This window comes from Chanodichthys erythropterus, chromosome 11 (genome assembly GCF_024489055.1).
Source record: "Chanodichthys erythropterus isolate Z2021 chromosome 11, ASM2448905v1, whole genome shotgun sequence".
In the NCBI taxonomy this organism is placed as follows: Eukaryota; Metazoa; Chordata; class Actinopteri; order Cypriniformes; family Xenocyprididae; genus Chanodichthys; species Chanodichthys erythropterus.
This window is the reverse complement of record NC_090231.1, coordinates 2229087-2243852: the sequence shown is the minus strand read 5'-3', so window position 1 is coordinate 2243852 and position 14766 is coordinate 2229087. Positions and strand designations below refer to the sequence as shown.

The window sequence follows — 14766 nt, the reverse complement described above, 5'->3', positions numbered from 1 at the left end:
ATGAACTCTGTTCATTTTAATTAACAAAATGTATTCAAGTAAACATATAATTTATTAATCATATATTTAAATACAACTGAATATATAATATTCATATTAGAATTTAAATCATTTAAATAATTAAAATGATTTTAATATATATTATAGAAATAATTAAATACATGTTAATTTCAGAATTAAATACATTTTTATTTATAAATTAATATATTATAATCAATTAATTAAATGCATTATTTACAAAATGTAAATAGAAAAAAGCCAAATTAAAATGAATTTAATATATAACAATGTTTAATTAAACAATATTAATGTCAGAATTATTTTTTATAAAATAATAGAATGTTATTAATCAATATATAAATATATAATTTAAATATATGATATTAAATCTAGAATTAATTTTTTTTTTAAATTAAATATAATTAAATAGAAAAAAGCCAAATTAATTAAATAAATAAAATGAATTTATATATATATATATATATATATATATATATATATATATATATATATATATATATATATTTAATTAAACTTTATTAATGTCAGAATTTAATAAGATTTTTATAAATTAATATATTATTAATCAGTATAAAAATACATAAATTACATATATAAAATGTACTTAATATGTTGAATTAATTAAAAAGAATGTAATAAATTATATAATTAGTTATGTATGATTAAATAATTACATCTCAAATTAAGTATGTAATATTAATGTTATATTTTTTTCATTTAAATTAAACACTTGATGTAAATTGTTCTATCAATTAACATTAATTAAAGATTGAAATATAATTGCTCAAGTGTTTCAAGTGTAATGAGCATAATGTAATTTATATATAACTCCTATAAAATAATTAATTAACTGCAAAAGCCGGGCAATTTTTGTCTTTAATAAATTAAATAAGACACACAAATTATATATATATATATATATATATATATATATATATATATATATATATATATTAAAAATAAAAAAAGGTAAAATAATAGAAATTGCTATTTAATTATATAAATTAATTTAATATACAATACTGTAAGAATTAATTAAATGATTAAATGTATATCAATTGTAGAATTTAATAAATGAAAAAAAATTATTAAATATATAATCAAAAATGACATTAAGGTTATATTAATGTTAGAATTTAATAAATATGAATTCTAATATATATTAGAATATATTAGAATTCATATTTATATATATATTTATATATATATAAATATATATATATATATATATATATATATATATATATTTTTTTTTTTCTTTTTTTTTTTTTTTATTTCAAATGACACACGTAATGTTAATTGTTTCATGAATTAATATAATTGCTCAGGTATAATGAATTAAGGGTATAATCTACACTACACATAATTCACATATAATAAATAACGAACAGCAAGCGCTGGTGCTTGTGTCTCTTCCTGTCTCGGCTCTCTGGCGTCTGCAGTAAATATGTTCTGATCACATCTCACCCTCAGGAAAGGAATAATGTTGTCTTTAGCGATGGCCTGCAGCAGGCGAGGAGCTCCGGTCAGCGATTGGAGGCCGGCGCCACACGTGGAGAAAAACGAGCCAATCACAATCACCCACGGCGAGGGCCACGAGAGCGTCCCGACCACCAGGTTTCCTTTCACCGAGTCTCCAAACCTGAACAACGGCCAGAGGAGGAGAGCTTTAGAAACATGACTCGCACATCTGTGTTCATTATGCTTTTCCAAAGAGACGGAAGGAGAGACGCACTTGTCTCGAAGAACGACGCCCTCCACACAGGCTCCAAACAGCAGCACACAGCTCAGGTCTGAGCCTCACGTTCAGGAAACATCAGAAATATGAAACGCAGACTGATGAAAATGTGAGCGGATACACATGTGTGTGTGTGTGTGTGTTTGTAAGGATACAGACGAGGGAGGTGGTGAGGATGGCGAGGATCGTGCCGATGGGAATGGAGCGCTGCGCGTCCTTCAGATCTCCAGAGCGGTTCGATCCCGCCATGATTCCTGACACACAGAGGAAATGATGAGCATCAGTGTAGTCACATGACTAGAGGTCTGATTTGATGTCACATGACATCACGTGGCATCGTTTCAGAAACAAACACTCACGCCATTTCGCATGGGCGGAGATTGTAAAGTATTATAAAGTATAAAAGTGAATATATGGCATAAAGTTAAATATATATATTATCAATGTTAGAGTTAGTTAAACAGAATTTAATACATTATTAAATATTGTATTTAATATACAATTAAATATATAATTAATTGTATTTATATATAATTATAATGAAAAATAATGAAAAATATCAAAGCAATTAAATACATATTATTATTGTTAGACATGAATTTAATTAGAATTTATAAAATACATAATTTAATGAAATCTAATTAAATATATGAAAGAACATTAAATATATAATATTTAATAAAATATATAATAAACTTCTACAGCTTTGATTTATATGTATATATTTATTTAAATGAAAAGCTTAATATTAATTTAAAGATTAATACATTAATATTAAGAGTAATTAATAACTAATTATTATTAGTATTAATATGTAGTATTAGTAATATTATTATTACTAATTAATATGTAGAATTTATTTAATTAAACAATTTATAAAGTATATAAGTGAATATATAACAAAAATATAAAAAATGTTATCAAAATTAGAGCTAATTAAACAGAATTTAAACAATTATATATAAAATTAATAAAAAATATTATTCAAATAAATTAATGAAAAATATCAAATTAAATTAAATACATAATATAATGAATTACTTAAATTTAAACAGAATTTACAAAATACATAATTTAAATAACTAAATTATTCTAAAATAATTAATAAGAATTATTTTAATTTAATTTAATTTAAATATATAGAATAAAATTAAATAAATATATTGTATTAATTTTAGAATTAATTAAATATTATTTCTAACGCTTTGATTTATATGTATATATTTATAATTTAAATTAAAACTTTAATATTAATATAATGAATAAATCAATATTAAGAGTAATTAATTACTCATTATTACAATTAAAAGTTTAAAAGTGTAATGCATTAAATGTTTTTGATTAACTGTAAACTTTAATTAAACAGAATTTAATAATTAAATTAATTATAAGTAATAATATATAATGAAATATAAAATATAAATGTTAGAATTAGTAAATTGAATATATATAATATAAATAATTAAATATGAAATTAAATATATAAAGCAATTTTAATGAATATAAATTAATTAAATATATAATTTCTAAAAAATATAATTTAAATTAATTAATTATATTGAATAAACATGATCACAGTTCATTCTGGAAATACAGGGTCAAGTTGAGCGCATTGCATTGTGGGATCCAGTATGCTCTTCCTAGTATGATCCAGATTTAACAGCACATTTTGTATTTCTGTACAAATGCAGCGAGTCATCCAGGTTCTCTAAGCATGTAGGAAATTAGCAAACACTTTATGCGCACATTGATGGTGCGTTATTATAGACACAACCTTTGACTGACAGATAAAAGAAGAGAAAGGCAGGAATACCAGTCACAGACGGAAAGAAAATCCCAACCAACAGCGTGAAGGAGGTGGTGATGTCAGCAAACACATAAGGGTAATGATTGGACACGGCGGGCGTGTGGGCGGAGCGATGTGAGCCGCGCTCCAAAACGTCTCCTTTAGCAGAGTACGAGCTCCAGAGGTTCTCTAGACACACGACACACAGGTTATATCGCTAACTACAGCTGAAAACACACTAAACTTGAAATAAAATTATGACAGAAGCACAACAAAATGACTAAAATGTTAATTATAAAAACTTATTGAAGATAATAATAATAAAAACCAGCACTGGCGTGTTGTACCTGTGATCACGCCGCTAGCGAGACCCGGGATTCCCGGTATCTGCGTGACGTTGTTGTGGAGGAAGTAGTCGTCGCACACGGCGTTCAGCTCGGAGCTGTTGCAGAAGTACAGCCACAGTTTGGTGGTCTTCTCCAGCGCGGCCGCAGTGACGGGAGGAGCGTCTGTGCCGTTGAAGCTCTCGCTGACGTTAGCGGTTTCCTGCGGCAGCGGATCCGGCGGCATCATCACGGTCTTGGCGCACTGACCGTCCTTCAGCTCGTGCTGAGAGAGGCTTCTGTCTCCCAGCATGCACACACTACACCACATCACACACTGTCAATCACTGAGCACACCCAATAATAATCTAATACTAGCATTAAAAACCTCCATACTGATGTTCAAATATGAATAACATCACTGTTTTTATATAAATCATTACTATAGGTCATGTGTCTGTGGGTTTTACAAATACTTAACAGATGAAAAGTATCAAAAGGAACTTGTGACTGAACCTCGGAACTCGATTGGCTCCTTAAACTGTCAGTCAAACCTCATAACTCCTCCCACCTCTATCACAGTTTGGAACATCTTTGCTTGTTTGCAATGCAATGGTAAATAAATAAGTGTTTGTTTGAATAAGTACAGCGTTTTCTTCACTCTAGAAACACTATAGATGATGTTTGATGTATTTGAGGAGCGGAGAAGAGCGTCTTCGTCTAGGATTTGTCGTCGCGTCATAGTCAATACTTAAATCCCCTGACTGAAGCATTTTCGTCTTTAACAACATGAGATTTCGGTCAAATGACAGAAAAATCCGAGCACCCACATATAGCTACAGTAAACTTAATAACTTATAAGTTCATAAAAACGTAATGCGACGCACTGACTGCCGTTCTAATGTCCGACATTTGTTGGTCTAAAACCTCGTAACTCCATTTGAGCTTGATTTCAGTAAAATGTTAATAGTAATGACACATGACCGTATATAAAGCCACAATATCAACTTTGACAACACGGATTTTAAAAATGACAGTTTTTTTCATTTCCTGAAAAGTAGCGTTTTAGGAGATATACGGTTTTCGACAGTATTCAAGTGACATTATTCAAACTAATGCAAATGAGATGCATGTTAAAAAAATGGAGGTTTATTGATTGATTTCAGTTATTTTTAAACTAGGGATGGGCGTTTTTCCAAAATATTGTATTTGAATATTTGGGCTCGTAAAAAGCGAATATTTGAATATTTGTTTGTTTAAATGGACTTAAACAAGAAGGACTTTATTTTTTTTTTAATTCATCAAGAATTTGTAACCATTTCTGAACAAGCTTACGATTAAGCACACAACAAGCTTACGTTATATCTTAGGTTTTTTTTTAGTTTAAAGCATTAAACAATTTGTGCAAACAAAAAATATATATATAAAAGAACAAAAGCTCAAGCAGCACGAACTAGAAAAAAAGCTAATAAAGCAGAGAGGGCCAGTTATCGTACAAAACGTACATAATACACGCGAAACAGTAGCCTATATGGTTATCGTTTTCATATTGTTTCATATGTTCATGTTGAGAATATTGCATTTATTAGTTATAACTGCGAGTTTTAGTGCTTAGGATTTATCATGGATTCACTGCATTTACGGCCAGCAAAGCAACATAGTAAAATTAATAGTATTTTTATTTTTTGAATATTAATTACAGAACGAATATTTGACTATTTGTGCACACCCCTATTTTAAACAACAAATGTGACGTACAAATGTACTAAGTGACGCCATGTGCTTCCAGTGAAAAAGTAAAAAAAATAAAAAATAAAAATTATATATATATATATATATATATATATATATATATATATATATATATATATATATATATATATATATATGCATATGATACATTTATGCATATATGCATCTATATATATAAAATTTATATTAATTAAATTAGCTTAATTATATTCATAATTATCTTATACATTATTCTTATACAAATAGATGTAAGATTTTCTTATACAAAATCTTATGACAAACTGCTTGTGATGTTCTTATTTTGTAAGTCGCTTTGGATAAAAATGTCTGCTAGTGAAAATCTACTGACAATATTGCCAAATAATAATGAGATTTTTTTTTAGCAATAATTAGGCAAAAAAACTAATTTAAGTGCAATTTTGTGATATTAAAAACAAATTATGTACAAAAAAAGTAATTTTCTGTCATTACATTTTACTGCATGCATATAAATATGCAGTAATGCTCTTTATATTTCAGCCATCAATCATGATAATGTACAGTAGAAAAGATAACTGTTGTTTCTAGTTAGGACTGATAATTATATGACTGATATAAATTACTGATCAAAAATTTGGGGACATTTTTTGATCAGCCAATAGTTGAAAGAGTCTCTTCTGCTCACAAAAGCTGCGTTTATGTGATCAAAAATACAGTAAAAACAGTGAAATATTATTGTAATATAAATCAGCTGTTTTCTATGTGAATATATAGTAAAGTGTAATTTATTCCTGTGATCAAAGCTGAATTTTCAGCATCATTACTCCAGTCTTCAGTGTCACATGATCCTTCAGAACATTTCTGATTATTATCAGTGTTGAAATGTTCATATTTTTGTGGAAACTAATACATTTTATTTTTCAGGATTCTTTGATGAATAAAAAGTTCAAAAGAACAGCATTTATTTGAAACAAAATCATTATAAATGTCTTTACTGTCACGTTTGATCAATTTAATGCGTCCTTGATGAATAAAACCATTAATTTCTCTCAGAAATAGTATTTTTGAGCAGTTCAAGCTTTAACCGGTATTTAAATATAACTAATTAGCGGCTCCATCAGCCGAAGATGTTGGTGTTGTTATGAATCACTCGTGCAGATGTCCACAGATACTCACGGGAAGGCCGGTGGGCTGAAGGCGGACACCAGCGCTCCGGTGTAGATGGAGAGGATGGACACGATGACGCAGGCCAGAAACACCGACGCCAGCTTGTTGACGTACTTGACTCCCACGAACACCAGCAGCGACATCAGCAGTAAGAAGATGGAGCCGTACACGCGCATGTTATTCAACATGGCCGAGGCCTCGCCGTCAGGGGTGTCCGAGACGAAGATGGCGGCCCTGGGAGCGATATACATCTGCAAACGGCAAGAACCAATTCAACAAAATGATGTGACGTGACTTAACTGAGCATGGAGCGCTCAATGTGAAGATGATGAAGATGGGCGCACCAGCAGGATCTCGATGGCACCGAGGATGTACATGGACCCCGCGAAGGTCGTACCCAAATAGAAACAGGAGCCCACGGCCCCTCCGAACTCGGGCCCCAGCGAACGGGAGATCATAAAGTACGACCCCCCCGCTGGACGAGCAGAGAGAGGACAGGAAGACAGTGTGTGTTAGTCACTATGTTAACACTACGACAGCAGGAGAGAGACAGATTCAGCAAACTACAGCGGCACATGTTCAGATATAAGATTCATAGTAAGATATCAAATCATCATTATTATGCATGCAGATTTCATTATATCAAATCAACAGAAAAACAACATTGAAGTTTTACTATATATATATATCAGGGCTCAAGGCTAAGGATTTTTTGCCCCACCAAAATTTTCACTTGCCCCGCAACAAAAAAGAAAATGGGCCTATAAAATAAACCTAGTTATTGTTTTTGTTGCAGTTTTGTTTTGATACATGTAACCTTAATAAATAGGGTTATGGCACCAAAAGCTACTAGATTAACTCACTTAAATTTTATTGTTAGACAAGTAAAAGGAACAAATAATCAATAGCACAAATAAATACAACAGAAGAACAAATATATAAATGTAACAAACGGTGCTTTAGATTAAACTTTATTAAAGTTAATCAGTCGAGAGCAGTTACAGATGCATAAATTGTGTTTTGAAATGCTGAAAATATAAAACGTTAAATACTCTTATTTTAAATTATTTAAAAAATGAAAAGACACTTTAAATGTGAAATTTAACCACCAATAGGTGGCAGTAAATCACTATTAATGAGCGAGTCATTGATTTCAGCCGATTCATTCAAACGGCTGATTCATTCAGGAAGTGTTGCTCGGAGACACAAAACAATTCTGTATCAATATCAATTACGATATTGTCGAGCCCTGAATATATATATATATATAGTATTTAATAACAAATTACAAATAATTTTTTATAATATATTATAAATAACTTATATATATATATATATATATATATATATATATATATATATATATATATATATATATATATATATATATTACTCATTTATAAATATTTTTATAATAAATAATTTTATACATATATGTATTTAAATTATTTATTATAAAATATTACAATAAACATGTATTAAATAAAAAGTTAAATACATTTTATTTAATATCTGATATATATTATATATATATATATATATTTATTAAATAAATAATTTATATATTTAATTATTTATTTATAATTAATATATTATAGTAAATAAATATACATAAAAGATGAATTTACAAAGAGAGTTTAAAATAAATTATATGTTTATGATATATATTAGAATAAATCATTTATATGTATTTGTTTTAATACATTATAATGAATAAATAATTTATATATCTGAAATCACCATTATTTTTAGTAAAACAAACTCAAAGTGGTAAAAATTCAGGAGATATTATTCTTATATAGGCTGTAAAAAAGTTGCAAATTGTTTCGCATCTGCAGTTCTCTTGTAAACAATAGTTAATTTATGAAAATAACATGTCAAAAAATTATTTTTAAGGCGGAGTCTAGAGAAAGATCAGTTCATCTGTGGTGTCAAAAAGTCATTAAAACTAGAGATTAGCACCTAAAATTTTGATGTTGACCAAGAAATGATTCATATAATGGTTAATGTTCAATATTCAATAAAGAGAAAAGCTATTTTAATCAATATTTGCAGTATTGAATGATTCTGGATCAGAGTCGCTGCAGTTTTACAGGCTGTTTATCAAAGTTCAGTGCTGTAAACTGATGCTGCACTTTCTGATGTCATAAACGCTCTTTTCTCTTTGTCAAGAGGAGAAGGTTTACCTGGCACGACTCCATTGGTAGCGATAGCACTCATAGATATGGCCGTCAGCAGCGTCTGTCAGGAGAGAGACACGCCCGCCAACATCAGACATGCTAATGGTTATACCAGTGGCTGATGCGTCATCCAGATGTGTGTGTGTGTGTGTGTGTGTGTGTGTGTGAGACTCACGCAGCAGCAGCAGATGAAGATGATACACATCGCCTGAAGGACTCCGGCCGTCCCCACGACCCACGTCAGCCTGAGGAAGAGGATCACGCCGAAGATGTTCTGCAGGCACGGCAGGTACACGCCCATGAAGGTGCCCATCTGAGGAGACTGGCGGGGAATCATGGGAAGAGCTCTCAGTCACTCAGCACTGAGCCAGTGTGGATTTAGCTTGAGAGAGAGAGTTACCTTGCTGGGCTTGCGCTTCTCGCCGATGCTCTCGGCCTCCTCGTGCTCTTTGGCGCCCTGCGTGAGGTTTGTGTAGTTGGCCAGACGGTTGAGCAGAGACGACACCTTGGGGCGAGTGTCCATCTCCTCCTACAGAGAGAGAGAGATTTGGTTCATTAGTTAACATGAATTAATAATGAACTGCACTTATACAGCATTTATTACTCTTTGTTAATTTCAACATTTATTAAAACATCATTCAAATCTTGTTAACATTAGTTAATGCACTGTGAACTAACATGAACAACTGTATTTTAACTAACGTTAACGGAGATTAGTAAATACAGCAACAAATGTATTGCTCATGGTTAGTTCATGTTAGTTAATATACATTAATTAATGTTAACTAATGAACCTTATTGTAAATTGTTACCCCGAACATTTATTATCAGGGACAAAAATAGGTGAAATATAAATATATAAAGAAATAGAAAATAATATAGTGAATCTCTCAAGAAATGTTCAGATCATATTTCACTCCAAAATCAATTTAAAAAAATGTTTTGCATAAATAAGACAAAGGAATTGTTTTTGCATTGTGATATTATCTTCATAATAATTAGGATTTGCTCCCAAATAATTTAAATAAAAATATGTATTACTTAAATTGTGTACATTTATTAACCCAAAACTGTAAATATACATCGTGGTTGTTCTTGTTTTGCAATTAATTTAATTTATGTGTTTTTATTCAAATTAAAATAAATAAAAAAATCATTCTAATTATTTTCATGACATGATTAATTTCCATGAAAATAATATTAATGCAAATTGGATTTATTTTCCTTATGTAAAAAGTGATTATAAAAGAAAGATGATCTTTTTTAACTGTAAAGTACATTCATTTTATTTTTAAACAATTAAAAAAAAATAACATTTTTTAATTACTTTTTTTTAATGTGCTCAATTTTCATGAAAATGTCATAATGCAAAAAAAAACCTTTTTCTCAACTGTCCTTGTGTAAAATGCAATTATAGTAACTTAGTAAAAGAAATATATATTTATATATTTTTTAAATTGTGAAATACATTCATTAAGCAAAAAAAAAAAAAACTGTAAATATATATCTTGATTGTTTTTGTTGTAATAACTGGAATTTATTTTTTTAACTTAAAAAAAATCACTGTAAAATTATTTTTAATAATGTCACAATGCAAAAAAAACTTAATGGTCCTACAAATCAGCTTCTTTTTCTTTGTGTAAAATGTAATTATAGTAATTTAAAAGAAAGAATGTGCTTAAAACCGGGTATTTTCTCTCGTTATATATAAAAAAAGGAGTAATTTTATTGTTTATTTTGACACATCTTGGATGAGAGAAGACAAATAATATTCAAACCTCAAACAGAGCCAGATTCCTGTCGTAGAAATCATCATCATCGATGGCATGAGAGTTATTGATGTAGACGTTGGACAGCTTCACACCGTCACCTGACACACACAGTCATCAGTTTAAGGGTTAATATGAGTGCTTGGGAAACCGTCCATTGTACAGTTTACAGCTCATTTAGTGCCGCTGGAGACACGGGAATCAGAGACAAAAGTCCACGAAACTGGAAGTATTTTCTTGTTATAATCAGTGTAGGATCACATGACATTGTGTCTCCATCAGCACACACACACTTTCACTTCCCCCAACACACACGCACACACACACCTGCCGTTGTCTTACTGCATTCTTCACTGAGGTGTGTGTGTGTGTGTGTGTGTGTGTGTGTGTTGTCCACATGTGAGGCTTTTAAAGCAGCATGATGACTAACCATGTGTGTTTGAGCGTGCCACATGTTCACGACAACACCTGCACATCTATCATCTGTGCAACAGGGAGTGTAGCAGAAAACATGTCATTTCCCTAAAAGGAACTTCCTGTTTCAGATGATGATGTCGCACATTGTGAGTCACACCCTCATTGCTCATCCAAAAAGATGAGGGAGAAAATATCGGCTTACAACAGCAGATCATACGAGATCGAGCGCTTGGCATGAGTGTATAATATTCAGTGATTGTGAAACAGCGAGTGTGTCGAACGCTGTTGAATATGAACGCTTAATTAAACCGATCCGAGCCGTTTGGAGTTTAACCCTCTGATGCGTGATGATCTCTACAGTAACGTGGTGTTATTAATCACATATGGAATCATTATGATCTTGTTTTGAAGTTGAGAAAAATCCAAAACACTCAGATCAGTGTTGTACATGTGAACTAAAACTGAAACATTCAAAAGAGCTGCTGGTAATTGAAACAGAGCTGAAATGAAATTGGCAACCGATTTAAATAAAATAAGCTGAATTTGAAGTACTAAAATTACTATAACTTAAATAAATTTAAACGAAATAGAATAATTAATATTAGAAGCTTAATTTAAAAGCTAATAAAAATTACAAAAAAATGAAAAATCACAACAAAATAAACTTGAATATAAAAAAATAATTGACTATTTTTTATACACACACACACACATATATATATATATATATACATATATATATATATATATATATATATATAAATAGTAAATAATACTAAAATATTCATGATTAAAATATTTTTTGTTCATTTGTGATATAACTTAAAATGTGCTTTAATAACCGCTATCTGCAGTGTTATTCTAGCTTTATTTTTGTTAACCAATTAATTTTAGATTAATTTTCAGTCATTTTGTCATGTGCTTTTGTCATTTTATTAGTTGTTTTTTTTTTTTTTTTTAAATAGTGTTATTCATGTTTAATTTATTTTTAGTGTTTCTCACGTGTCCGTCAATTTTTTTTCCAAGAAAATGAATGTAGTATACTTAGGTTTAATAATGTTTTTTTTTTTTTTTTTTAATTTAATATTTTTTATTTTTAGGGGATTTTATAGTACAAAATAAATATAATTATGAAATAGTTATCATTTACTTATTACTTGTTAATCACTTTTTGAACATAAACCTGAAAATGAAATTTCCAAAGTTAAAAGTTAAAAAAGTGAAACAAAAAAAGTCATAGAAGTATAAGTTTATTATTATACTATTATTATAATATTTTAAAATTTTATATGAAATATATATTTTCCAAAACGTGTTTTACTCTAAAACTTCATGAAAATCAAAGCTAAATCCAAACAAGTTGTGTTCCAAATTTGAGTTTTATATCTCAAAAAATGAGCTTTCAGAGTTTGTTTGGGTGCAGTACCAAACGCTTCCACTAGATGACACACAGCAAGTGCCAAAACGTTCACCAAGCTTCGTACCATTCCGATGAAGTAACAAAATCTAAAAATAACAAAACAATTTAAATTTTTCGGTTGAAAAGCACCAGAGGGTTAAACTTAATTCAGTTTATTGCGAAAGCTATATTTCTAATTTTAACTTAGTTTAAATTTTTCGTCTAATATTTATATTTTATTTCAATTGACAAATGTTTTTAACAGTTTTAGTTAACGATAATAACCCTGATGATGTGAACTCATGCGCTCCGTCTGAAATCAAACATTTCCCTACTAGATAGTATGCAAAAACAGTAGTATGTCCGAATTCATAGTATTAAAAAAAAGGGCGAGATTCTGAAGTGATTTCGGACACTGGTTTATCACATGACACACTCGCTGAAGCCGCTGCACAAACAGTCACTCACCGTGCTCGAGGTTACTGCGGTCCGGCGTGTCGCCCCCTGCAGAGGTCGTGAACCCTCCGGACGCCTCGCTGTATGGCTCGCTGCGGTTGACGCTCTCCCGGGAGCCGAAGCGGACCCTGGCGCTGGAGCGCGAGCTGACGTCCGGAGACGTGTCCGGCAGGTCCTCGGCTTTGATGGGCGTGACGGTGAAGCGCACGGACGAGGCCATGGCTTCCCGCGGCTGCTGGGGGTCCGACAGGGCGGCGGCTCCGGGGTCCTGCGGCGGCGGCCGCTCCACACTCAGCTCACGGCGCGCGGCGGGGGCGACACGGGCCCATGCATCGCCATGGAGACAGTGAGTGTGTGAATGACGCTTCTATTGATTATTTAGTCACTGGGTTTGATATTGCTTAATTTTAATAGCAGATTTATAGATTTGACAGTGTATGGAGGTAGATGTGCATTCAGTGCGGTGTGAGAAAAGAGAAAATATACCCCAAAAAGGGCTTATTTTTGCTCAAATCAGCTTTTGAATCTGGTTTCTGACTCGTCAGCAAAGACTTTGGAGGAACGATTTACACAGACGTAATGAAAACCGCTGTACTAAACCATCCGACAGCGTATGAAAAATGAACGTTCCTCTGCTGTAATCCAAAATAAATGAAGTTTGATTAATACAGAACAGTGTCATGACAAATATGGTGATCTGTGTGTGTGTGTGTGTGTGTGTGTGTGTGTGAGTGAGAGAGAGAGAGAGAGAGAGAGAGAGAGAGAGAGAGAAAGAGAGACAAACAGAACAAAACAAGTATTATATATGAAATATATAAAAATATATATAGTTAAACATACACAAACATTCATTACATACACATTATATATATGTATGTGTATGTATGTATATGCATATATATAAATGTATAAATATATATTTTATACATATATACATACACACATATAAATTATATATATATATATATATATATATATATATATATATATATATAAGTGTATACATATATATATATATATATATATATATATATATATATATATATATGTGTGTGTGTATATATGTGTATTTTTTATATATTTTATATAAATATATACATACATATACACACAAATATATATAAATATATGAATATGTATGTGTATGTATATGAATGTGTATATACACTAGATTAATTCACTAGATAATCTAGAATATAAAATAATTCAACATCCATTTTTAATTTAATATTAATTCTATATTAAATGTATTTATAAAAATCTACATTTATTCAAAATAGGCAAAACAAACAATGCAAAATATTAGATTTACTTGTTTATCTAAAATAGAAATTAGCACAAAATAAATAAATAATGTGAATATATAAATGTATTTCATTGACTGGATTATCCAAGATATGCATTACCATTGTACCATATATATATATATATATATATATATACGGACTAGCTAGATTGTAGTAGCATTAGTAGCAACTAGGCTCACAGTGACATAAATGTAGTGATCTGCCTTTTTAGACGGCATTTTGGAGCATCACGATCCTAAAATCTAGCGAGTCGTTAACCTAGACGGCATTTTAGGGCGTCACAGTACCATCACTAGTACGTTTATTAAAATATGACGCCCAAAAACACTGCTTGTCCAGCAGCTCACTGCTGTCCAGAGTGCCGTCTGTGTAGGGAGCGCGCGAGGCTTTGCGACACAAACTTGCCGTTACTGCCTGCGACAAACCTGCACCTGAGCGCCTCCATTAAGCCAATTATGATCAGATCACAGAC

At 30.7% G+C, this 14766-nt stretch overlaps 1 protein-coding gene across 3 annotated transcripts in view; it reads right to left on the bottom strand.

The window, feature by feature from the left end:
• The window catches only part of LOC137030559 (solute carrier family 12 member 6-like), a 28403-nt gene that overhangs the window by 13312 nt on the left and 325 nt on the right, over positions 1 to 14766 (bottom strand). For all 3 annotated transcript variants that reach the window (XM_067400948.1, XM_067400950.1, XM_067400949.1), the window contains exons 2-13: positions 13000 to 13684; positions 10725 to 10816; positions 9347 to 9475; positions 9122 to 9268; positions 8953 to 9007; positions 7111 to 7241; positions 6776 to 7017; positions 3893 to 4188; positions 3573 to 3734; positions 1915 to 2013; positions 1757 to 1814; positions 1489 to 1663 (exon numbers count right to left, since the gene is read on the bottom strand). In XM_067400948.1, coding sequence (XP_067257049.1) covers positions 1489 to 1663; positions 1757 to 1814; positions 1915 to 2013; positions 3573 to 3734; positions 3893 to 4188; positions 6776 to 7017; positions 7111 to 7241; positions 8953 to 9007; positions 9122 to 9268; positions 9347 to 9475; positions 10725 to 10816; positions 13000 to 13207 — 1794 coding nt within the window. In that variant the 5' untranslated portion in view covers positions 13208 to 13684. The remainder of the gene's footprint in view (positions 1 to 1488; positions 1664 to 1756; positions 1815 to 1914; positions 2014 to 3572; positions 3735 to 3892; positions 4189 to 6775; positions 7018 to 7110; positions 7242 to 8952; positions 9008 to 9121; positions 9269 to 9346; positions 9476 to 10724; positions 10817 to 12999; positions 13685 to 14766) is intronic.